This window comes from Excalfactoria chinensis, chromosome 2 (assembly GCF_039878825.1).
Source record: "Excalfactoria chinensis isolate bCotChi1 chromosome 2, bCotChi1.hap2, whole genome shotgun sequence".
In the NCBI taxonomy this organism is placed as follows: Eukaryota; Metazoa; Chordata; class Aves; order Galliformes; family Phasianidae; genus Excalfactoria; species Excalfactoria chinensis.
Window position 1 is genome coordinate 99,291,140 of NC_092826.1, and position 25,500 is coordinate 99,316,639.

At 35.5% G+C, this 25,500-nt stretch overlaps 1 protein-coding gene across 38 annotated transcripts in view; it reads left to right on the plus strand.

The window, feature by feature from the left end:
• CLASP2 (cytoplasmic linker associated protein 2) overlaps positions 1–25,500 on the plus strand; it is a 132,988-nt gene that overhangs the window by 89,366 nt on the left and 18,122 nt on the right. For 9 of the 38 annotated variants that reach the window (XM_072327984.1, XM_072327988.1, XM_072327985.1 and 6 more), the window contains 13 exons: positions 123–149; positions 3,085–3,111; positions 5,128–5,298; positions 6,234–6,341; positions 9,939–10,001; positions 10,752–10,858; positions 13,272–13,295; positions 13,743–13,987; positions 14,605–14,668; positions 19,396–19,559; positions 20,554–20,632; positions 20,794–20,844; positions 24,892–25,035. In XM_072327984.1, the coding sequence (XP_072184085.1) occupies positions 123–149; positions 3,085–3,111; positions 5,128–5,298; positions 6,234–6,341; positions 9,939–10,001; positions 10,752–10,858; positions 13,272–13,295; positions 13,743–13,987; positions 14,605–14,668; positions 19,396–19,559; positions 20,554–20,632; positions 20,794–20,844; positions 24,892–25,035 (1,274 nt within the window). The remainder of the gene's footprint in view (positions 1–122; positions 150–3,084; positions 3,112–5,127; positions 5,299–6,233; positions 6,342–9,938; positions 10,002–10,751; positions 10,859–13,271; positions 13,296–13,742; positions 13,988–14,604; positions 14,669–19,395; positions 19,560–20,553; positions 20,633–20,793; positions 20,845–24,891; positions 25,036–25,500) is intronic. The other 29 variants (XM_072327991.1, XM_072327993.1, XM_072327999.1 and 26 more) reach the window with 15 other exon arrangements.

The following is a 25,500-nucleotide window of genomic DNA, read 5'->3' on the forward strand; positions in this document are numbered from 1 at the left end:
GTTTCTCAGATATACCTGATAAGAGGCCAAATGCCTTAGTATACATTCGTTGACAAATGGCTACAATCAAAGTTAATTTGAAAAAAATAAGCTACATACTGAGTTGTTGTTCTGTGCCTTAGGTTCATCATCGCCAGAGAAAAATGAAGGTATTTTTTCAGTGTTTTGGGTCAGTGGTATTTGCATGCTTTTCTAATTCATGTTGTTTTTCTCTGGGCAAAATAGTAGGCTAGGTCTTAGTTTGTCAGTTAAATTAGATCGTGTAAAAAGAAGCGATATCTACCCTTAAATTCTTCCTTTAATTGTAACCTCTCAACATTCTTCTCCCCCCTCCTCCCCAAATCCTAAACACACAACACCAGTAAAATATCTGTGTCGATTATATGTATTACATGCACAAATAACTCAGAAAAATGCGTAGGCTGGGTGGTGTCTTCAGTGTTAACCTTAAAAAAATTAATCTTTCAGTTTATAAAAAGTCGTATTTCTTCAGCCAGAAATAGCAGATTTCATTTTGAGCTAGGACACTATGCTAGTTTTTGAATTTTTACTCCTTTTTTTGTGTTACAGACATTACCTTGCCTTTACTTATCCCTTTGGAACGAAAAACATGAAACCCTAACCAGACAGTCTGTTCTGTAGTTCGCACTGAAACCAGAAGTTGTAAAGAATAAATTCACTGTATGTTAGCTGATCCCCAGTAATTTTCATGTGTACTCATAAAGAAAAGCAAATGGAGAATTTCTCATCTAGTTGAGCTGCCTGTCATTAATTAGAGACCTGACTCTATGTCACCTTCTTTGACACTGGCAGACCTATGGCAGTATGTTTGTTATCTGATGCCAACAGCTGACTTATTCTGAAAACATACCTACATTGTTTTCAGATATTCAGTTTTGTCTCATCTAGAACAGAAATGAATGATTAAATTAATGTAAACAAATTAACCAGTGCTACACTTTGACAGTTCTCCTGTTACAAAGCTAGTAAGTAGCATAGATTTTCAATTTCCCATTGTAATTATTCTTCTGACTAACTGTATCTACTTCCACTTAAAACTTCTAATTCTGGCTTTAATTGCAGAAATGTTTATCTTCTTCATAGTAATGACTGCGTTTCTCCTAACTAGAATTTCAGAGGTTAAAAAACTTGACAAATTTTTGCTTATTTTTCTAATAGAGCAGTTCTAGTTCCCTTTTGCCCTGTAGACTTCATTTTCCACCAGTGCATTTGGATCAAATTTGATCCAATGTTTGAAAGTTTTGTGAACAAAAAATGTAAAAAAAAAACCAAACAACTGTGCAAATAAATAAGAAATAATAAAATAAATAGGAGAAATAATTTTAAGTAAACTTTTTGTGGATAGTTATCTAATCCCATGATTATTTGTGGTTGAAAATTAGGCTTAGTTATTGGCTTTGACAAAAGTTATGCAAAACTTGTTTTATGTTTCCAGTCTTGACTAAACTTGTATCATAAGCAAAGAATTTTTGGGTTAATGGTTGAAGGGCAAAGTAGGGAAGGCAGATAACCTAAAAACTACTTCAGTAAAAGCAGTGAGCAATATCTGTATCTTTCCACTGAATCTAGGAAAGAATTGATCTTTCTTTGAAGAAATATCTTGAAAATAAACTGGAGGGAGGGAAGTTTAAAATTCAAGTAGTGATCTACAACTTCTCTGATGATAAATATCATGTCACACTGAACTGACTGCAAATCCAAGGAAACAAACTGAAGCATGTACAGTTTGATTTTTGCAGATGATGACAGTTTTTTATACCGTATCAATATCAAAAGAGATGAGCTGAATAGATCTTGAAATAGCTAGGTATGTTTACTTGTGATAATGTGAAAATTAAACATAATAGTGCATCTTCAGTGCCTTTTATCACTACATCTGTTCAGAACTGATGCTTTCAGTTAGCTCATTATAACCTGGGGAGAACAAGAATTCTGAGACAGTTTAAAGAAGGTAAACAGGACAGATCTAAGGTGAAAGAGAGCTGTCAAGCAGTGCGTACCTGCTGTTTAGGTGATGCTTCTTTACATAAATAGAAATCTTCACAGCATCATGTGGAGCCAGATTCTTGATGTTTCCCTACCTAGGCTTGGTTTAGTTTCCTCACTTGTAGCAGGGAAATAATTTCATATTAGATTTCAGCTTAATATTTCTTAAACAAACAAAGAAACGAAAAACCCAGCACTGTAACACAGATGCTTTTGTGAATTTAGATTTTAAAACTATTCGGTATTTTGTTCGAAGCTCATTATGTGAAAGACTTGCAAATCTGAATGCTTTTACAAATGATACTTTTTAGGGTTTTAGAAGCGCTTTACTCCTACGCTTACCTCAATTATTAAATTGTTTCCTCAAATAAATAGATATACAACCTACGTCCCATTACTTTATCCATGGAAAAAATGGTTCAGTTTTTTCCTGTCCCTTTCTATTTGATTGTCAGTTAATTCAGCAAGGTATACTAGAATTATATTATTCAGAGAAAGAATAAAATTTCTGAATGGAAACAAATCCTTACTGTCTTAGTTCAGATGAATTGAGAAAGAGGAAAACCCTAAATTATATGCAAGTCTTTTCAAATATGCCATTGTGAAAGTTGTTTGCTTTTTTTTTTTGGTCATCCACCGCACTTGCAGCTCAGTTCCTTTACTGTCTGTCTTGAACAAAAATATGTTTTGGCCTTGTGTGTAATTTTTGTTCAGCTGTTGAAATTTTGAAGTTGTTTTGGCAACCGAGTAGTTTTTTAAAAGTAATTTGAAGGCTACAGTTTCATGTTTAAATGAAATTAATTCTTCAGCATTGCCCAGTTGTTATTAGAAAGCTGAAGAATTGTAATTTGCTTGTGCAGCTTTGCTTCATCTGCTTTGTACATGGCATTTGAACTTAGTTCTTCAATTGTGGGAGCTACTTAAAAGCACTGCTTTAGCATAACCCCCTTGTGGCTTTTTTTCCTGTGTGAAATGACTAAAGCTTTCTTATTTCCATTTGCCATCCATTTTTAAATCTGCTCTGCTCCCTCCCTCTTCATGGATTATAAACCCCTACCCTAATCCTACCTTGTTCAGGATCACAGTCTGCTAACCCCATTGGTGGTAAGAGTTTACAGAATTTGTGTATACATCATTGTTTGATCACCTGTTTTACATACCTCATTTTAAGGACCCTATTCAGCAGAAATTCTGGCTCGCTTTTTTCCATATGCTGCACTTAATTCATACGATGCAACTGGTATTCGGAAGGCAGCAGAATTGGGAGGGTTTTGTCAGTTTAGAATGCTGTTTTAGTAATTCCTCCTTTTTAATTAATCGCCTAGCTTTCATTGTTTAGATCTTATGCTGATAGTAGTATTAAGAACAGTATGATAATGCTGTTGCTCTTAACGTAATGCTTTCAGGATATTCCACTGTTTGGTTTATTTAGGCTATAGTGGTATGCTCTGCAGGTCAGACATGAAGATATTAAAAACAAGCTAGAACGATGAGAGGTTCTATTCTATCTGTATATTTTGAGAAGAATTCAAGTTCTCCAGTCTCTGACATACTGTAGAAAATAATCTAAAAGTCTCTGGGACGGTGACAGGTTTTCCCAGCATTTGGGTTGGAAATACTGGGAAGTGGGAACGCAGAATAGTAGTATCAGGCCTCAGTTGAATTACCCCAACATGAAGAAACTGACAAACCCTTAACTTCTGCAGACCACAGCAGTTTTATCAATTTGCCTGTTCTTTTTCTTTCCCTACACTCCCCCCAATTATAGAAGCTACGCTTATTTTTTTCTAGGCTCTTTAAAATTTATTTATCATTTCTGCTGAATAGGTCCGTAGTTTGGAGAAGGGCATTTTGCTAAATAACCATTTCAAGTTTGAATTCAAACAATGAATCTGAAGGTATATGCATGGTATATGTATTTGTTTTCTCCCTTCACCTAGCCTATATTTTGTTTTGTTTGGGATTTTGTTTCTTTTCCCATACAGTCAAGCTATATTAAACTCATTTTTTTTTAAATATACCTCATAAGAAGCATCCTATGAAAGTTAAGATGTTGCATGTTAAGGTCATAGATTTGATAGCATAGGTGAAGTCATGTGGTTACTTGATTATTTTTAAATGGTTAATGGAGTATTTTTCTCTGCACATAATTAACCTTTGGTTTAAATTATGTTCTGTCGTGTATTGGTCAGACTTGTTCAGTTCTGCAGCTGGAAATATGAATAAATTTGTATCAACTGGTGGTACCAACTTGTAAAAGAAGAGTAGATTGTTTGTTAGGGCTTAGAACTGACATTTGCTCTAACTGCCATGTCAGAGGATGGATCCACAACAGGGACCATTGACAAGTTGCTTGTGTAGGGTATGCTGTGCTGAAATGAACAGATACAGTGTACTTCAGAATTATACAATCTTGATAAACTGTAAACTGCTAGTAAAAGGAAGAGATACAAGGTGCTTAAATAGAAAGTCCTGATCAGTTTTTTAACCTTGTTTAAAACTAGTTAAGGCTTTTCTTTAAATCTGTGGAGTAATCTCCACAGGAAACAATGTGAATATTTGAATTGTTTTCAGCCTCGTTTTATTTAACTACTCTAAGTTTGAATAACCCATGGTTTAAGAAGCATGTAAGGAGAGTTTGTATGTTAGGAAGATGATTTCATTCAATTTTAACAACGGTGGCATAGGCAGAGCTGGGATAATGACAAAATCACTGGCTTATAGTTGCTCACTTTAGCTTTCTAGCTGTTCTTTTAAAAATAATTTTATTAATATTATTACAGAAAACATGATTAACGAAACAGTGAAATTTAAATGAAGAGACCAGTGTTCGTGTCAGGGACGTCCAAACTGATGATGAAAATGGGAAGTGCAGTTTGTGGTTTCTTGAGCATACCTAGTGCTCAGTGCCACACCAAGTGCTTCCTTGTATTGATAACTGTATCTGCCTTTTATGTGGTTCCTCAAGAACTTGTACCAGTGCTTTAAATTTCACATTCTTACCGTGTATGTTTTTCCAGACCATTTCAATCTACCACTGGTTTCCTGCCATTTTTAAGCATATTTTAAAACCTTAGTTGTGTGTGTGCTGTTACTTACATTCCTTCATTTTGCCTTCAGCTGGCAGCAGATCTGGATCTCCTGGAAGGGTTTTGACAACAACTACGCTTTCCACTATGAACACGGGGGTTCAGAGAGTGTTAGTGAACCCTGCAGCTGCACAAAAACGAAGCAAAATCCCAAGAAGTCAGGGATGCAGTCGAGAAGCCAGCCCTTCTAGACTGTCAGTAGGTAAGAACTGATCAAGAATTCTTGGTTTGTTTATAGATATCTTTATATTATGTGCTGGCTAACTATTCATTGCATTTACATTACAGGTGGATGGTAAAATTAGAATGCATATAGATTAAAATGCACCTGGATGCTGAGACTAGGAATTGATAAACTACACAGATTTTTTTTAACTTGAAGGAGATAGCTTCTTTGCTCTGAAAGTGCAGTAGTTGTTCTTCTCCATTTTTTCCTTTCCTCTTTCACTCTTGACTTATTCTTACCCTCCAAACTATCACATCCATTAAAGGAAAGTGCTACCATTTTAAGAAGGTTTTCTGTATTACTTCTGTGTTCTCTGGATTTGTGTGTGTGTATATATATTTCTGTGATACAAAAGTGAATGTCATGCTTCCTATGCCTCACAGTATAAGCAGATTACACTTGATTACCTGTACTGCAATCAAGCAGTGTTTTTCGATAGGTGTAGCTGCAGTTCTTCGTCACCTTTATTTTGTATTTTTGATTTGTGCTCTAGCAGTATGATCTTTATATTTTCCTTCTTGAGAAAGCTTAACTTTTCATTTTTGTTACTGTGGAGTAGATTACCTAGAACGTGAGCACAGATTTTGAATGAATGTTCTCTCCATATTTTATTATTGCTTGTTCACTCTCCATCTTTTTTGAGAGTTTTTTCAGCCATTCTGTGAAGAGTTGTTAAACCAGCTTTGTTAGCTGTCCAAAAAGGTAGTTTCACTGAACCGACTACACTTAGTGTATTCTAGCACAATCAAGAAAGTGTGTGGCATCAGTTAAAATACAACATAATCATCAGTGTCTTTTTGTAGAAATACATCTTTGATCTTACTGAAAAGCAGAATATCATTAAAACTGCAACTTTTCTTATGTCTTCTCCCTTCTGTGCTGCTGTTTGTCTGTACCCTGAATCATACTAGCACGAGGCAGCCGCATTCCTCGGCCTAGTGTGAGTCAGGGGTGCAGTCGGGAGGCCAGCCGTGAAAGTAGCAGGGACACGAGCCCTGTCCGCTCTTTTCCACCCCTTGGTAAGTACTCAGAGCCCCTTGTCGTGCATGGCTGTCTTTGCCCTTCATTATTTGCACCTAACGAATCCATGCCTCCTCCGTGTAGCTTGTAGCAAGCCACCATTATTTTCCCTTCCTTGGCTCGCTCACCATTTACTTGGATGGAAAATTGTCCAATGTGTGAATGGGTTGTAGACTTACTTTGCTAGTATTGGCCTTACCTTAGAATCTAGGAGCTTGGAAAGATGTGTGATTCATAGCATCTGGTTGTTTGGTGATGTTTAAAGGGTGATTATGCTTTTGGAGGCTTTTTTGAAATTACTTGAGCAACTAAAATATAGCTGTTGTTCTTCACCTTTCCCTGCATCAGCTAGAATCCGTTAATACGTGAAAAGAAGCAGACTTTGTTCTTAGCTATCTTGTCATCAGAGTACTCCGTTCTGTTAGAGGGAGTAATGCAGTGGTACAGATAAGGAACCCCTATGGAGGAGTAACTGTTCTATGCTGCCTTCAGTTTGCTACAAATGAACAGGGCAGGTAGTGGGGTCCTTATCTGAGTACATGAACCAAAGTACAGTTCTGTAGTTTATTTTTAATCAGAGTAGAAAAAGTGATTATACAGTAGTAATTGAACTGTGTTTTTACGTAGGAAAGAAGTTGAAAACTTTAACATTCACACATACATCATAACCACTTTCAGTCCTTGTTCCTGGAATTGCTGTAAGGTTTGTTTTCGCTGAGTATTTCAGTTTGTTGTCCTAACACTAAGATGATTTTGTATAATTGTCAAGCTGGTTTGTGTTTCTGAAAAGTGAATAAGGCGTAGATTAGTTTGCTTGCAGTTATTTTAACATGCTATGGATTAGGGAACCTTCTTGTATCCTTGTCAAGGTTGCTACAAACTTGGTAGCAAATGTTGATAAAAGTGTCTAGATATTTTTTCAGCAGTAGGAAGCTCTCTCCATAAGACTGTCTGAACCATGTAATTTTGTAGTTTGCAGTTCAAGGTGATGTGATTTTAGCCATGAAGCCTGTCCTGAATATAGAAAATCTCTGGTTTCTCTCTCAGATGAAGCACCTCTCTGTACTCCTAATTAGCACTGGAAGTCTGTTACAGTCAGTTAGGGCAGTGTGCTTCCTGTCAGCCGTGATTTTTATTGGGGAAGTATGGATTAATTGAATGAAAGCTGTTTCAGTAACTAATGCTAATCTACCCAGATGCTGTTTAATTGGGAAATTAAATTAAAAGTAGACATTATGCAGGATCCAATAATAAACCTGTCTCTCTTGCTAAAACACAGCAGGTGGACTGTATCTTTTCTTTTAAAGATGAGATTTTCCCAGTTCTTTTTGTGCTGCTTTTGCTGCCCTACACCTTGAATTTAATTGCGTGCGTGTTTGATCTGATTTACATTCGATTTTTTTAATCAAATGCTGTTAATTAAAAAAAAAACAACACCAAAAACTGAGTTAAACTAATACAATAATAGTGTTATTTACTGGATCATTGGGCCAGATGCTACTTGAGATTTTATTTTTATAGTTGGAGTTTAATTTTTGCATTAGATTTCAGAACAAATACTGGTTCAAATAGAATAGGCTGAATGACTGACAGCATGGAGAATCAAAGTAGCAAGTATGGGAGTTAGAATTAAAAAACAAACACAGAAAAAACCCTCTATATCTGAAATAAACCTGCAGTCCTTCTACTTCTGAATTTTAAATGTCATTCAGTATTTTCATAGACCAACTGGGTCTGTGAGATGTTGTTAATTTCTATTCAAAATAATAATGATGATTTTCAAGGATGGAATTAGAAAACAAATCAGTTAATCTCGATATCTGTAGCTAGAAGTAGTTATACGTGAAATTGGGGAAGGGAGGAAATGTTTGTATTATTGTTTTTTTCAGCAGAGGAAGTTTTGCTTACAAGTGCTGAAATATTCAGGATATAAACTGAAGCAGTTGTTTTATAGTGGCTTCTCTGTGTGAAGTGCTTCTGTAGCCTCACATCTCAGTGTAAGGCCACAAAGGGAGCGATAACAGCTACTCTTTAGTAGCAAGAGATTGGTAGCTTGTATGGGAGGGCTAATTTTTCTCTTATATACAGCTGATGTTAAATAGAAAGCCAGTGTGATTTTCATACTGTAGTCAAGAAATACATTGTTATTTTGTGTCCTGTTAAAACAGTTTTTATTTTCATTAGCCTTAGAAATAATTAAAACGAAGAAAGATAAGTAAATACATTACTGAAGGGTACAAAAAATATTCTTGGAAATACTTGTTGAAATGAGATACATTTGATCCAAAATAGTTGTTCTGAAGAACCAGGTATTCCATAGAGTATTATTAGCTTAATAAAGCTACCTAGCTAAACATTTTCATGCAGATTCCATGTAGCAAAAAATACTTTGCTGTACTTCTGTAAAAAGCAGAGAAAGGGGGAAAAAACAGTTTTGTTTCTGGGGTCTTTACAGTGCTTGGGATCATTTGGAGTTCACTCAGGTTAAATGATGTGTTCTTCCTCAGATGTGGTTTGATCTGTATTGGAATTACTCAGTTCAGATCAGTCTCTTAGGTTGTGTATAATTGATAGTCAGAGTAAATGATGATTCATTTAACTCCTGGTTTCCATTTTTACTGCTTTATGTATCTAGGAGGTGTAAAATATTTGCATTTTCAGATCCTTATTAAATTATAGTATTATATCTGGGATGCAAGTCACTTTGGTTAGACTTCAAAGTTTTCAAAGCCCGTTTGAGTTACATGATTGTAAAATTCTGCATGAAATGAACTGAAGAAGGAAACAGACTCAAACAACATGAATATTTGGTGAAAGCAAATACTAGCAATGTTGTGTAGGACGACTGTTTTGGAATCTCTCAAAGACCCTTTTATTCAGAAGTCCTTCAAGATCTTTGGTTCCAGCTTTGCATAACTTCACAGGTTTTTCAGCAGCCATAGTGACTGACATACCTGTCTCAATTTCACATTTTATTTTAAAGAGAACAGTAAGAATGTGAAGTGCTAAATACATTGACTTCTTTTACTTTTTTAAGTTAAAATTGAATAATTTTGACGTTCACCTGTAAAGCAGTGATTTTAAGTAAGGTTTGCTTATCTGCATGTGGGCAAGAACTCAAGTTATTATCAGTTGTCAGCTGCTAACGCAGTTTGTGCGATAGTTACTTGCTTCCAAATTGCTCGGTATGTGAGCTCTGGCTCTCAAACATGTAGAATGGAATTAACTGCAATGGAAAAACAGTGAGTCTTTTCCAGTATTTTTGAGGATTCTGTTGTGTGTTTGTGTGTGTGTGTGCATTTGTGGACCTACGCTTCCTATTTTTCTTTGAACTTGAACATATTTGCTTTTAATCTGCTCTTAATCCTTTAAATTAAAAACAGAAAATCATGCATGAAATATTTATGAAATAAACATAAACTTCTAATCCAGATAATCAAAGAACTTATCTGAATCTTTCTTCTTCTGTGTAGTATTCATCTTCTTGCGCTAAAGCTGTATCTTTTTGATAAATGTGCTTTTGTTCATCTGAGCAACTATTGCAGCACCTTGATTCCATGGTAATAGATAGGGTTTGTATGATCCTGTTATTGCAGCTTCCAGACATCACTCCAGATCCACTGGTGCCCTCTACGCTCCTGATGCTTATGGGGCTACAGGTGAAGGATGAGTACACTTTGCTGTCATCTGTGCAGTCATCCTGGATTTTTTTTCCCCACCCACCCACTTGGTTATCCTCATAGTTCAGTTGTAAAAAGCATTATTTATATTATTTTCTGTTCTGTGGTTTTAGTCATCTAGATAGATTTGTTTGTGTTACTAGATTTTGTCTCCACCCTCATGCCTCAGTGATAATCCTTTCCTTCCCTAACATCAATAACCTTATTTTTCCTTGCAGAGGATTTTTTAGTTCTCCACTTTTTCAGTATTTGTAGCCATTCTTTATGCATGTAGTTTTTTTCATCAGTAGTTTCCATGGCCTTCCTATTATTTTTGCTTTCCTTTGAAATGAAAACAAAAACCCAAAATGAAGATGTTAAACAAAAAAGAAACCAAAAAGGACACTACTGAGTTCTCTTAGTTAAAGCATTTCATTTGTTGGCTTTTTTTAAAAGTTGTCTAACTTTTCTGTGATACTGGAATAGAATTTTCATATTCCTGTTGTTATTTCATTTGAACCTTTTCACCACACCACTGAAGATATTGGGATGAAAACATCCATACTTTAGCCTCTATGTGATTTATTAGAAACAATAAGCTTTTCTTCTGCTTGGGTTTTTTTTTTGTTTTTTTTTTTTTTTTTTTTTTATTTTTAAAGTGAGTACAGTATTAATATTGTGTTATTGTTCTGACTGAAGTATGTTTTTTTTTCTTCTTCTTTTCATTTTTTTTTGTTGATGATTTAACAGGTACCAGCTTTGGAATTAGTCAGTCAAGTAGATTGTCCTCGTCAGTTAGTGCTATGAGAGTTCTGAACACGGGTTCTGATGTGGAAGAGGCAGTAGCAGATGCTTTGGTAAGACACTTGTGCCTGTGTTGTGTAGGATGCAAACTGCTAGTGTCTGTACATTGACGTGTGCAAAAGAATTTGTTCTTCCATGATTTACTGACTTGTAGGTGTGACTAAAAGAGAAACTGAATTACTTTAGCTGCGAAGCATGGGAATTTTTGTTCCATATGGAAGTCTTAACTTTTGAGAAATGTTCATTTTCCATGGGAGGTAGGATATAGTGTTGGGCTGTTCTGTTATAGTAGCTGGAGCCTGTTGAGCAGAAGGCACTTAGGAGCAGTATCCCACAACAACTACACAAACTTGTAGGTAGGTTGAGGTTGGTAGGCTTCTCAGAGCTGGGGGTGATAAGAGCTAAGGCACTCTAAAAGTTCTTGTGACAGCGTGCAAGGTTAATGCTGAAGAGATGAACTGATGGTTTGACGGGCAGCATTTAGTAAGTTTGGTTTTTATTTTTGAAATATTACACTGATTTTTAAGCTAGTTATGCTGTTCTTGGTCTGAACCGTACTGTTCTTTAAAAAATCCTTTTAGTCTTCTTCCCCATTGTACCCCAGTTAGCCAAACTGAAAGCATATGTCATGTGTTTTGTTGTTCTGCCATTGGTCTCAACGCAGTGAAATCTTCAAATAGCTTAAAATACCGATATTGTGAGTTTTCAACATTTTTATCATGCACTGTAGAAAATTTGCCTAATGTTATTGATATATAATACCTATCACATAACTAATAAATTCCTTAAGGAGTTTGTTGCTGTTTTTTTAATTAAAAAAATAAAAATAAAAATAGATCCAGAATCATAAATAGATTTGCATTGGGAAGAACCTTAAATATGATCTAGTTTCAGAGAGGGAAATCTGAAGAAATCTGTAGCCTTGCCAGTTTATTGACTTCTTGGTTAATAGTGTTTTCATGATAAATTTATTTAAAAGTTTGCTGTCACAGGCACTGAGATAATACTATCTGTGACATCTTGCCTAACAAGTCAAGGAGCTGTTTATCATCAGTGTTTACCATTTTTGATAGTGTGAACTTGCAAAAAGTTTTGGGCAGAAATCTGGAATGCTGGTTAGCAAACTGGAACTCAGTCTGCATTATGGATTTTTATAAGGTAGAATAGAGAGAAATAGCACATGGGGCGTTAGAAGTTTCTGTCTATAACGAAAAGACTTACATTGCTGCTACGTAATGTGCATCTTTACTTTTAGCAGTTTCATAGCTTATTCAAATTTAACTTGGTTACAAATGTAGTAGGAAACACATAATAAATTGAGAAGAAACTCTTGCTTCTAATGACTGTTTTTGAGACTTGAATGTTCCCTGCTTAGTTGAAGCAATTCAGTTTATTCATAGAAACTCATCTGTATTACCTGAATGCAGAATAGCACGATGTTTCTATAAGTGCAAGAGGAAAACTAATTTGTATATTTTAGCTAGAATCTGTACAAATAGGAAGGATTGGGAAGAGCAGCGTTAGAGTAACGGTAAGCAAGACTGCCTTCCCCCACGCAGTAGGCTCCATTAGGTGCTCATCTGGTTATGAGCATTTTCTTTCATCATAGACTAAAGCCCCTTGTCAGAATTATGCTTTTAAAAGGTAGAACAATAACTTCTGACAAACGTAATATAAAACTCAAATATTATGGATTGCTTTGTTGTTAATGTTATTTTATCTATTCCTTTATTCTCTTACATGTATATGCGTGCATGTATTGTTGACAGTAAGCTTGCTTGTTACATGGTGTATTGACTAGTTTGTATCTAAATATCATTAAAACTATTCAGCAAATAAAAATAAAAACCCTACGTATACTGCAGGGGTAATTAAGGGGAGAGCAATCACTTCTGCTTCTTTGAATGTGTAACGAAACTGGACCTTTAACTACTCGGTTCAGTTCCAGAGTTTGAATGGCAGTTATTTTGCAGCAGCTTGTGTTGGTCCTTTTAGGATAAACAGTGCATTTTTCCTCTAGCATTTGTTATGTTGTGTTTTGTTCTGTTGGCTTGCTTTTGTTTTTAAATGTATTTGGGGTTTTGCAGTAGGACATTTTCCAAATGTAATTTCTCTACTGATTGTTGCAATTAGAACATTTGAATATTTTAGATTCTAAAATGCTGCTAATCAGAACAAGATTGAGAAGCATGTGGAAAAATGAAGCTCAAATGAAGCTTCCATACTTTAATAGTGTAAGAGACAAAGATTTTGACCAAGTGGGCTTTGTGAGCAGTCAGAAGGTGACATCACGTACTTTGTCCATGGAAATGGAGTTTTGGCAGACTTCTTGGTAATGCATAACATGCTAATCAGACAGAGAGAACTGTGTTTTCCAGTGACAGGTAGTTTAGTAATCACAGTGCTGCTATGCCTTACCTTGCTGTTCTCAATTTCTGTTTCTTTTCAATAATTTACTGCTATCAGCTCTTAGGAGACATACGGACTAAGGTATAGAAATTATTTTCCTTCTTCAGTAGTTTAATATTTTGATATTAACATGTTTGATACAAAGTAAGTTAAAATGAGATAATATGTTTTTAGACCTGATTCTTATATTCTTTAACAAGTATAAAGTTAAGTGAAATAACTAACTTTCAGTGCAATCTGTCATCCTGTCATGCAATTTTATGAATTTTTACAAGTAAACTTTAAGCTGAACGTTTCATCAAACGTATGTCTTCTTTCCATTTGCTTTGCTTTTGTATTTGGAATCCTATGCAAGCCATACATCTTTAAAATCTTTTTAACTTGCTTTGAACTGCTGAATGGTTAGAGCTGTTGGTCACTGCAAGGAGTAGGGCTTGCATCACTTCTTGGAAATGCTGGTGTTTCTACTGGTCGTGGATAATATTTCTTTGTAAATCACTATTAACGTGAAGTGTTTCTGAACAATAGAAGAAGCCTGTGAGAAGAAGATATGAATCTTACGGGATGTACTCAGATGATGATGCCAACAGTGATGCATCAAGTGCCTGTTCAGAAAGATCCTACAGCTCCAGGAATGGAAGCATACCAACGTATATGAGACAGACAGAAGATGTGGCTGAAGTCCTAAATCGCTGTGCTAGCTCCAACTGGTCAGAGAGAAAAGAAGGCCTTCTGGGCCTGCAAAATTTATTAAAGAACCAGAGAACTTTAAGGTAAGAAGGCATGTTAGTAGAAGAATGTTTTTAATTGAGACTTGAATGAAGGCAGGAAAAGTAAGAAAAGGGGGCTAATGTCCTAAGTAGCATGGCAAGCTAAGGAGAGGGGAGGCAGTGTATGTGTCTGAGAGTAAGAATGGGGAAGGAAGGAATGAGGAATCTACTGTCCATTCTGGCTACTAGTGCAGAGGATCCCTTAAAATGCTTTGGAAATGGAATTTAAAATCAGTAGCATTCTTATAATACAGAGGACTCTCAAAGTGGTTGCATCTGGTATTGATGGCATGCTGGTGTAGGTTTTTTATTCAGAAGAAGCTGTTCACAGCTAACTCTGAGAATGTCTTTTTCATGACTGGCTTTATTACAGTAGTTAGGAATAGCAATTTAAAGTGACTTTTGCTGTTTTAAGATGTGAATTAGATATTCATTTCTAGGTTAAAAGTCACATTTTAGACAGAATTATTTGATATATGCCTTAGAGAAAGTGCTTTCTTCAAATTTGTTTACTAGATTTTTTGATTCAGCACTGAGGGTTGGTTTCGCTGATTGCTGTGCATTAGTGTACCAGTAGTATTAGCACTCGAGTTGACTAATGTATTTTGTCACTTTGACAGTCGTGTTGAGTTGAAAAGGCTGTGTGAAATCTTCACAAGAATGTTTGCTGATCCTCACAGTAAGGTATGTTTAGGTTTCCTTACCTGCAGTAAAAGTTTGAGAACATGTGTTCATAGAAGGGCAACTTCAGTAAAACGTTGGCAATGGTTACATGTGTAAAAATTTCCCAAAATATGTTCTATACTCAGTTAATGGTCTTAAGTCTGAACCCATTTAATTTGACGTTTTGAATGAGGTAATTCTGCATCTGTTGTTGCAAGATAAATGAAAGAAAGTGAAGGTTTCAGTTAAAATACACTAGTTTAACAGAGCTCGAAATTGGCAAAAATCCATAGAAAGGTGTGGTGTTTACAAAGGTCACATCAGCATAACCTTGTGGTTTCCTCTCAGCTACAAACAAAACACCCTGCTGCAATAATTTAAATCACAGTGAAAAATATGTCAATCTTAATTATACCAAATATATGCTTACTTATTTTCCAGGGTATGTATTCTGCATTTTCATTGCTATTGATACCTTCCTCTAGTTTTGCTTATAAGACTGAATAATTTTGAATCATTGATAATAATTAAGATGCCAAGTATGTTGATGTATAAAAAAAAGGTGATTATTTATTAATGTTTACAGTAGTAAAGACTGTGAGTGGATGATATAACTAAGAATAAGTCATTTGTTTCATAAGAACATCTAAAGTCTTTAAAACTGTTACCACTCCTGATGTTATTGTGAGAGATGGGGTAGTATTGCAGCTCATATACGTGTATGTAATCTACTGCAGTGATTTCTGCAAGCTAAAGGACTGTGAGTGAATGTGAACCTGAACAAAGTTAAAATAACAACATATAGAAAACATGTAACTTCATGTTTAGTTTACAGTTCCAGGCTTGCTTGTAAGAAACTCTGTTTTATATATTGAATGTAACCTGTGCCACTTCATATCCATGTTTCAGAACTGATAAAGTGATAACCCAGAAAAACTCACAATGGAGTATTTACTTCAGAGCTTTTGGCTTTCCAGAATTCTATTGAGAAGAAGCAGCTTTGATTATGCAACACTTTTTAACATTTTTCTTTGTGATTGTTCTGATGGAAAACTAAATTAGGGAGATAGAAAATCTCAACAGGCAAACTTAGTTATTTTTCTGTCAGGAAAAATAAAGGCATCATAAACTTGCTTACATACTGCAGAAATCCAGAAGAAACAACAAAAATCAAGTTGAAGTGAAACAAAACGTTCAATTAAAAAGTGTTAATTCGTACAGCAGCTCTGCATCTATTAGAGCTATCTGGGGCATTTTTGTTGAGGTGGAGGAGGAAAATGAAAGCGCTCCAAAGTATGGTTGTATGTGTCAGAAGGGCATTTTAAATTTTCATTGGGCCCTTATGAATTACTGCAATCCAGTTGATTTTTGTTGTTATCAGCCATTCTGACATGGAATAATGTAAGCTTAGAGTTCTGAAATTGGATTAATGCGGTATCAGAAGTATTAGCACCTGTTCCAGTCACCTGTTTAGTCACTGAAAGCTTGCCTGCTTTTTGATATTGCAAAACTAAGTACAATTCATGAATATACTACTGGGGGGTCAGCTCAAGTATCAGAGTTCTTGAGCTATGGATTTTTTTTTATCACGCACATACGGCTGCATAGATCTAATCTCAGAATCTTAAGAGTGCCTGTAGGAATTATTCTGTCATCACTTCTGTGTTGTCTTTTTTTCCATTTAAGGGTTTCTTTTAACATGGTATCTGGATGTAGGGAATTGCTTGGGAGGACAGTAGTATCATTTGGAGGAGAAAATGGGTGAATGATTTGAAGGATGTGCCAGTACTTCTAAAATAGTTTAGATATCCCAGTAAAATCCTTAAATTAGTCATAGAAGCTTTGAAATACCTTTTTTGTTTTGTTTCATTTTATATTCCATACAGGAACTTTGTATTGGTGGCCACTAATTTATATGTTTTTATCTTTTTCCCTTTTTTGTTTTTGTTTTTTGTTTTGTTTTGTTTTGCATGCTGTCTCCTGTGTTGGAACTCTCTTTAGAGAGTAAGTTGGTTCAGTATTTGTTGGAAGCCTAACCTTATTTGCATGAATGTGCAATTAACCCTTTTTGTCTATTTTTCTTCCCCAACAAGTTCATGCAGTGTCAAGCCTTTTGCAATCATAAAATGCTGTATACAATTATGTAAACTGTGTGGCAAAGTTTTGAGGTGTGCTTTATTTACTAATTAACTGACATTGTTTGGTTATGCATTCCTGCTTTATATTGTGGTGGTTGGCACATCTGAAATAATTCACTTTAAAGGTAGACCAGTTACAATTATTTTCATATCTGTTTAGTTTTTCCACTATCAAATTACTGAGAACTTCAGCTTTAGGTGCTTGATAGAAGTTTTAAGTTGCATCTACAAAATGGAGGCTGCAGAAGTCGTAGTACCTACATATATTGTTCAGAACGAAGGTGGCTGAGTTCCATTTTCCATTCCAAATTCATCCTTTACCTTGAATTCTCTTGCAGCTTTTTTTTTCTTTAATCCTCATGCTTTGACTGAGACAAAAAGCCATGATATTTTTATATTTTTAGTACCAGAAAATAGTTAAACTTACACGACTCTTCTGCTGGCTGTCATGTGGTAAGGCTAAAATCAAAGCTTGAAAGGGAAACTGAGTCATCAGCTGTGAGTGTCCATTGTTTTATGTCTAAAAAGTTGGCATGACAATTCAAAGTACTTTTGCCATAGTGATTCATAATTCACTACATAATAATTTCACTTTAAACCACTTTACTTGTTGAAAGTATCAAAAGGAGTCTACATTACTCCATCAAGTGGTTTGTTGTAACCAGTTTGTTCGGCTTGCACATTTTGATGAAGTATGGTGTGTGTTGGTGTACAGAAACTTTAAGAAACTGGTACAATTTCTAAGTTCTGCTGTGCTAAATAATTTAACTCGAAAGATTCCAGTTTGATCTTTATAGTACCTTATTTTTTTCCTCTTTATTTAGGGGGCTGTAAAATCCAAAGACAGCAAAATTAGAATACAGATAGTACCGTTTGGCTTGGTTTTGTCTAGCTTTTAAAACTGTGTCCATGATTAGCCCTTTGGTGTGTAGTGGTATATGGTGTCAGTTCAGCCAAACAGAGAAGGCATTTACAGTCACAAGTGTGAAAATTACTTCCCACTTCTGGAAGGGCAACTTTTAAATGTCAGACTTGCATAATAATCTAAGTGGATAGAAGTGGAGTTAGCAATACTTTTACTCATTTTCAGCGTAATTTACCCTAAAAGGGAAGTTGTACTGTTTCATCCTGATTGGCTTCACATTAAATAGAGTTCGTATTATTTTGTTTCTAATGAAGATTTTTTGGTGTTCAGGCTGTCTATTCATTGATTCTCTGGTCTTTACGTGGTCCTGAAACAATTTGATTACTTTTAATGTAAATGTTGAGACATTTTGTAACGTAACTCATATTGATTATTTGTTTTCATTATATTAATTGACTTATCCTGGCTTGAATTATCATCATGAGAAGCTAGGAGATCTGCTTTCCTCAGTAATGGCCTGACCTCTCCATTCTTGGTCAGTGTTGTGGATGTAAGCCCATTTCTGTGGTGTAGTATCTACAGCCATGTTAGGTATCATTACTGTTGGGGTTCATCCACTCTTACAGGAGCAGAATTTGGCATCATCACAAGGCAGATAAGCTGCAGGAGGAGGAGGGGGAGGAGGATGTGGAGTTACAACCCATCCTCTGCAGCATTTCCAACCTTGTACCAATGTCAGGTACATACTCAGGAGGCAGTATGTGTCCAGACCGCCTTGTATCATAACAACAACTTTGCTGCTGTACCCAGCTATTTGCTGGAACAAGAGTGCAAGTCAGGTGTGAAGGCAGCATTTTCAGCTCAAATACTTGCTAACAGAGAAATGGAAAACCCATGAACTACACTGAATTTATAGCATACATGTCTTGATATCGTTGTGAGCTCAGGAAGAACATAAAATCAATGAGAGATACTAAAAAGGGTGTTCAGATGAAGTTGTGTATTTATTATATCCTTCCTGATCTCCGTGGTAAAGTTATTATAAACACATTAATATGCATCACTTTTTAAAAACGGAATACTATATTTTTAGCATTATTTGTTTAAAAGAACACAATGGATAATATGTTTTGGAATACTAAAGTACTTATAAACAGCTTTCAATCTGAAACGTATTGTGGCTTTTTTTCCTGCTCTGGGGAACGATTTTGTGTTTGGATATCTGCAGTAGCAGAGGATCCTTGTTCTATTCCAGAAATGTTTTATGTTAGTAGTTGGACAGCTTTCATGATCTTGCAGGACTTAGTAGTGGAGGTATTTACAATGAAGATTCTACTAAAGCATTTAGAGAGAGGTGTTTTTGTAGTCGTTGAGGAGTAAGTAAAATCCACTTAATGATAAAGCTTGGAATGGGGGAAAAAAAAACAGTTTTACTTTAAAAAGAAAAATGAGGTTGCGCCAGCCATCACAGTAAGCATTTCTTTTCTTGACAATACTGCATGGAATACCTAGTTTTCAAACTTCTGCAGAAGTCGGCTAATGCTTCCACTGTACTCTTGTATCAAAATCCAATGAAAAAGCAAAACAGGTTCTTTTTATTTTTTTCCTGCTTGGCTGCAAAACACTGCCTATCTCTGCCTCTGATTCCCTTACTGCTGCTTCTTTGTTTGTAAGTTCAGCATATGTCAGCGTCATTTCCTCTTTTTCCCCATCCTACCCTCTTTCCTTCTTCTTATACCTTTTAGGTGTTCAGTATGTTTTTGGAGACACTGGTGGACTTCATCCAGGTCCATAAAGAAGATCTGCAGGACTGGCTATTTGTACTGCTGACCCAGCTATTGAAGAAAATGGGTGCTGATTTGCTTGGTTCTGTACAAGCAAAAGTTCAGAAAGCACTTGATGTCACAAGGTAATGATTTCTGGGAAAAAAAAACACACATGAAAAACATTGGCAACATAATAGATCATCACCTCATGCTAGTTCCAAGGTGTTTTGTCTCTGTGTATGTGCAAATACATGCAAATGAGATTCTTGGAAAAATACAGACCTAACAACAGATCATGAAAAAATGTATTGCTTAAGAGTTCTGGTTTTCTGTATGAAGAGTTTTGATTCCTTAATGCTGAACAATTAATATGTTTCTACTTGTTGAATTTCAGAAGGTGAATTTGAGCCATGTATGTTACTGTTTAGTTGGTTTTTTTGCTTCATTTTGACATCATTTATGTTTGTTTAGTTGGTTTTTTTGCTTCATTTTGACATCAAAATACTGTATTGTTAGAATGCCTCTTAAGGAGTTAGAAAGCAAATCTATTATTACTATATTCTTCCTCCACTCTACCCAAACAATTTTACATGATTCTGGGAGCAATCAACCATCCAGCTTTATTCCCAAATGAAAGCTAGATTTTTAAGTAGAATTGGGAAAGCTCTGGAATCTTCTTCTCATCTGCTATTCTCTGAAGAACAGGATAAACATTTTCAGCTGCATCAGAGGCCTAGTAGGATTGTATGTTATATGTTTGTGGAATGGTGGAGAGCAGAGGCAGGTGGAATGGACAGGGTCGTATGGAGAAATGTATAGGAGTGTTGTGTGTTTTTAACAGTTGACGTGCATAATAAATGTGAGATGTTCAGAATTGCATGTGTTTAGATTCAGAGTACTACAGTATAATTTGTTACTGGTTGCATTATATATACTCCAGGTTTAACTGCTTTAGAACAGTAACTGCTTAAATTTTGTTCTTTATATGCTAGGTGAAAGTTTCCGAAAGTCAGAATATCAGCAAAATTGGTAGATGTTTTTTCCTTTAGAAACAGTAAGGCTGATGCTTTGCCTCCCAACAGGTACTGACATAAATTTTCATGTAGCTAATAAAATTTGATGTGTTTTATTTTACAGGGAATCATTTCCAAATGATCTTCAGTTTAGTATTTTGATGAGATTTACTGTTGACCAGACCCAAACACCTAGTTTGAAGGTAAGAATTTTCAGGCTTACATGATAAACAGAATCATAATGTGTAGACATTTGATTGTCTTTACTTATCTTTGGATTGATATTTTTGTTTTCTTTTGTTTTACAAACAACAACAAGAAAAAAGATTTTCAATTAGTGGATTTTGTTTTTGTAAACTTTCAGACAGTCAAGCCAGCACTACAGGACCAGCTTCGCTCTTTTTGGAGCTCAAAGGTTTTTGTCTGAATTATTGTCTTTATTCTTAACCCTGTGTCAAAACTCTTACAGTGTTTCCAATACTTTTTATTTGAATGCATTCGTATGCTGCTACTAACCTTTGCGAGAAACTTTAAGCATGCAGATGACCAACTTTAAACATTACACTACTATGAACATGTTTGCTGCAAGTGAGATCTAATAAAACCACAGTACAGTAAAAATGAGCAAGAAAAACGTGGCCGCCTAACATCAAGCTGGTTATGCAAACTCACTCTATCAAGTCTTCTAATTTTATGTTTGTGATTTCCCAGTACTGTTTTCCTAGTTCATGTATAAGTTTTCCTGTGCTTAGTCTGTTAGGTTTTAAATTCATTTAAGATATTTTACTATTAATTTTTTGCAGTGAAAACAAGCTCCCTTTATAGTACCCTTACTTCTCTGAAAGCCGTGTGTAGCTTTGTATGTAAACGCACTTTTACATGTTAAAAATCTCTACCCATAGACCTGAAAATGGGGGTTGGACAAAAAAACAACAACCCGCATCCCGTAGTATGTTTACATTTACAAATGATTTAGGATAAATGCATCAAATCTGAAGATTTACTAGTGAGATAAATGGGGAAATAACAAGCATATAGCTGGCATTTTCTGCTCTATCCTGCACGAACTGTTATTACGCCATTGGATGCTGCACAAGAGTATGTTTTATCCAAATTGTGTTGAACCTAAAGTCACATGAATATGCCTTTTTTGTCTACAATACAGTAAAACTTACATTTTTAAGCTTTTGAGGACAGTTGATATGTTGACCACTGTTGCTTCGTAGAGCTGTGTTAAAAAGGCACTGCTGTCATTTATCGAAGACAGCAAATGAGGTAGTAAAAATCAGTTTATTGTTCAAATAAATCCTTGGAACAAATTGGACTTGGTTTTATTTTACTTGGTTTTCCTCACCAGAAAGATGAAGTTGGTGATTGAGATATTCTGTTGGGGTCAGCTAATTATCTAACTGTTAAAAAGAAGGTGAGTTGTTTCATAAGAAAGTGATGCCTGTCCCCCATATTCCATCTTTGGTAGATAATCACAACTTCAGATCAAAGCAGTGAAGTTACTGAACTTAAATTGCAAAATTATTTGTTTAATATCCACAATGAATGTTTTGCTAAAATTCCTTCCTCAGTGAACCCAGATATCTGAGATAAACTGAAAATCTTAAGGTGTTGCTCTGTTTCTTGGGATCTTCAGCTTTTTTTCTCTGAAAAAAAGAAATAGTTTTGGTTCAGGATGTGAACCTGATACCATCCTGCATATGATGCTTCTTCCTTGTTTTCATGTGGAAGTATTACCAATTGTGATCCTTCGGATTAAACTATCGTTGTCATCGTTTAACATTTACATACACCAAAGCCTTGGAAAATAAATTGAAGCTTTTAGAGTGACTGCAAGAGGTGGATTGGGATGGTTGACCAAACAGAGAGATGCTATTCTGCTGACATAATCCATGGAGGATGCAGCATGGTGTATCGTGTCCCGTCTTACTCATCTGCATTAAATAAACATGTAGCTGTGGTGAATTGTTGAAATACAGTTTACAGATGTCAGGTGCATGTATCTGTTTTGCAGGTGCAGAACGTATGTTTTCTTATGGACAAGTGTTGTCCTGAAAAATACTTCAAAGCATCACTTTCATTTTTCTCAGGCTGAATATGGGATGGCTCACAGACAGAGAGGAGCTGTTAATAAGCATTTTGGCCAAAGATCATTAGAAATTTCGGAACCATCCTTTCCTTTGAAAATATGGATGTCTTGAAATGAAAAGTATTTCGCTGCAGTTGATTTTTTTCTTTTCCCCTCTAAATTCATATTAAAGTTTCTGGATTAAAATAATAAAAAGACAACAACGCAGCACATTCACAGAGATAAGAGAGCCCTTTAAAACTCAGTTGTTACAGTTATTGTAGTCATTTGGTTAAAGCAAGATAGAGGCGGTATCAAAGTAACACAGGGCAACACAAGGGATGTGAAAAGCTGGAAAACCCTATGATTGCATTTGACCTGAGTAAGGCAGAGTTCAGACTGTTGCATCCTAGCAGAGTGCTGTAAGAGATGGACATTTGTTTTAAGGAAAGTGTTCTCTACATTCCTCTCTACTTTTTCCTATTAGGTGGAACATTTCTGTGACTTATCTTTATAGAGAAAATGAGGCTCAGTAAATCTAAAATGTTTCACAGGACAGGAAAACAGTTTGCCTTCTGACACTGACTGTGTAGCATCCTTACGGTATTTCCTGAATCTTTGTGGAGATGGATTGCACAAAATATTTTTGTGCCAAAATTTATCAGTGAAAGATGTTTATGGAAACACTTTGGTTTCATTTATCTTGTTTTGGTTGTGAATAATAGTGCTACCTGAAGCTTGCTTTATGTTTCAGCTCACTTACTACAGCTGTGCTATTCTTGAAGTGTCTGTCTGTGTTATATGCTTTATAGGAAAAATATTCACTGTCTCAGTGCTCATAGTCCAGCTAGATGCAATAAATGTGGCCTACAGTGTGCAAGTAAGGTCATGGTAATATTAAACAGCTTCAGAGACAGTGGTTTGAGATTAATAGCAAAGAGTAATTTTAAGAATTTCTACAGCTGCTTTCATTGCAGTTAAAAGTCATTTCTCTCAGGTCTTGTAGAGATAAGTTGGGTTGTTAAAAAGACTACTATCTTAAGCCTTTTATTTCTGATCTCAACTATACTCTCACTTGTTTGTAGTAGTGACTAAAATGCGTCATAAATAGATGTGCTGCTCTTTCAGAGTTTAATTTAGGGTGTTTTTTATCAGTAATACGTGTGCCTTATTATAGCGATTTTTCTATTTTCCCTCTCTTTGAAATAATCTTGCCAGTAGTGTTTTCATACCGAGTATGTTGGTATTGATTTGCCGGAGCTGAAAAGCTCTAGCTGTTGGTTGTTGTGTAACTTTGAAAAAGTCCAACTTAAACAGGTGCTGTGAAAATGAAGTGTTCGTTATTAATGTGAGTGTATCAGCTATCAGTAATGTGTACATCATTTAGTGTTGTATCCTGTGTGTTTAACAGCTTGGAAGTTTTGATGGCTGATGGAAGTTGCTAAATAGCTTTGTTCAGAACGCTACAAGCCATATATAATTGTAATTATGCCTAGAGCTTGCATTCTTTCTGCTTATGAGGGACTGTTGTTTCTCCCTCCTGATGGCAGGTTTTATTTCCACTGAGCCAGAAATACCTAAGTCGAAAAGGTTGCATAAATGAATGTTAATCACTTCTTTTGATGGGTTGAATGACAGTTATCTCTGGAGCAGCAGGAACTGAAGGGAGTTTAAGGGAGTTACAGGCATAACAACCCATCTACTAAAGCTCTGCAGGGATACAGTTTTGAGGAAACTAAAGAGAGGTTGCAGTTGGGACAATTAAAACTATAATTCTGCATAAGGGGAGTCAGTAAATTCAAAGAACGATGTCCGGGCAGTTGAAGGCCTAGAACAGCTTTTCTGTCCTTGTGGTAAACTCATGTCTATCTCCTTAATGTCTCCAAAGGAAAAGTGTTTATGTGTCTAGGTCTTCTGTACAAATTCTATTCCGTACCTTTTAGTTTTCAGTCAGAAGATTCGTAAAGCTTATCCTCAGTGGTACTGACTGCTGAGCACTGGTTTTCATGAAAGGGTGCTGAGTATTAACTACACCATTTTCTAACTTAACCTGATTATTGGTTTATCAGATTATGTCCTTTTTATGCTTTGGTATTTGAAAGTTCTCAATAGGATGCACAAATGTTTTGAGTGCTTTTGTTTTCTGTTTGTTAAATGATCCCTTACCTTTTAGCCACTACCAGTGAAGTCTGAAATCAATACAGTTTCTGTAGAACTTCCTTCTTGAAATAATGTAGCTTTGCTGCCTGAAGTTTTATGCCAATGCTGAAAAGACATTTAGGATAATTAAATAAATATTTTAGAGAATGCGCACTCTGTTCTCTAAGCACGCTTGTTCTTGTAGCACAGTTTTTATTGTCCACCTAACTCTATTTCTCTTTACAGGTAAAAGTTGCAATTCTTAAATACATAGAGACTCTCGCACAACAGATGGATCCAGGGGATTTTGTAAATTCAAGTGAAACTAGGTTAGCGGTGTCTCGAATCATCACCTGGACCACAGAACCTAAAAGCTCAGATGTTAGGAAGGTATGTTTGTTAATGTGCACTCAGAGTATATGACAAGTGTCTTGGGCAGATTAAAAAAAATCTATTGGTATTTCATACCCAAACAGAAAAAAGTTCATTTTTCTTTAAAAACAATTTTATTGTTTCATGGACAAAATATACTTTCATGTCATTCTGAGCAAATGCAACTAAGAGTTGTGTCTAAAATATCAAAACTGCCAAAGTAAAACTGCCAGAAAGTACATGTTTGGGAACATTTCAGTAAAATTTAAGATCTTGAAACTCCACAGTATGGTTGTATGTCACATCTGTTAATAGATAGAGATTGTATTTCATTGGACAGGGATTCACTTTTGTTTCTAGCACTTTCTGGTATTAGGATATTTTCTGTACACATTTTCTGTACAGTTTCAATATTGCTTCCAAAACCATCTATAATAGTAATAGCACATTCACAATAGGAATGGTGACTATGATAGTGAATTC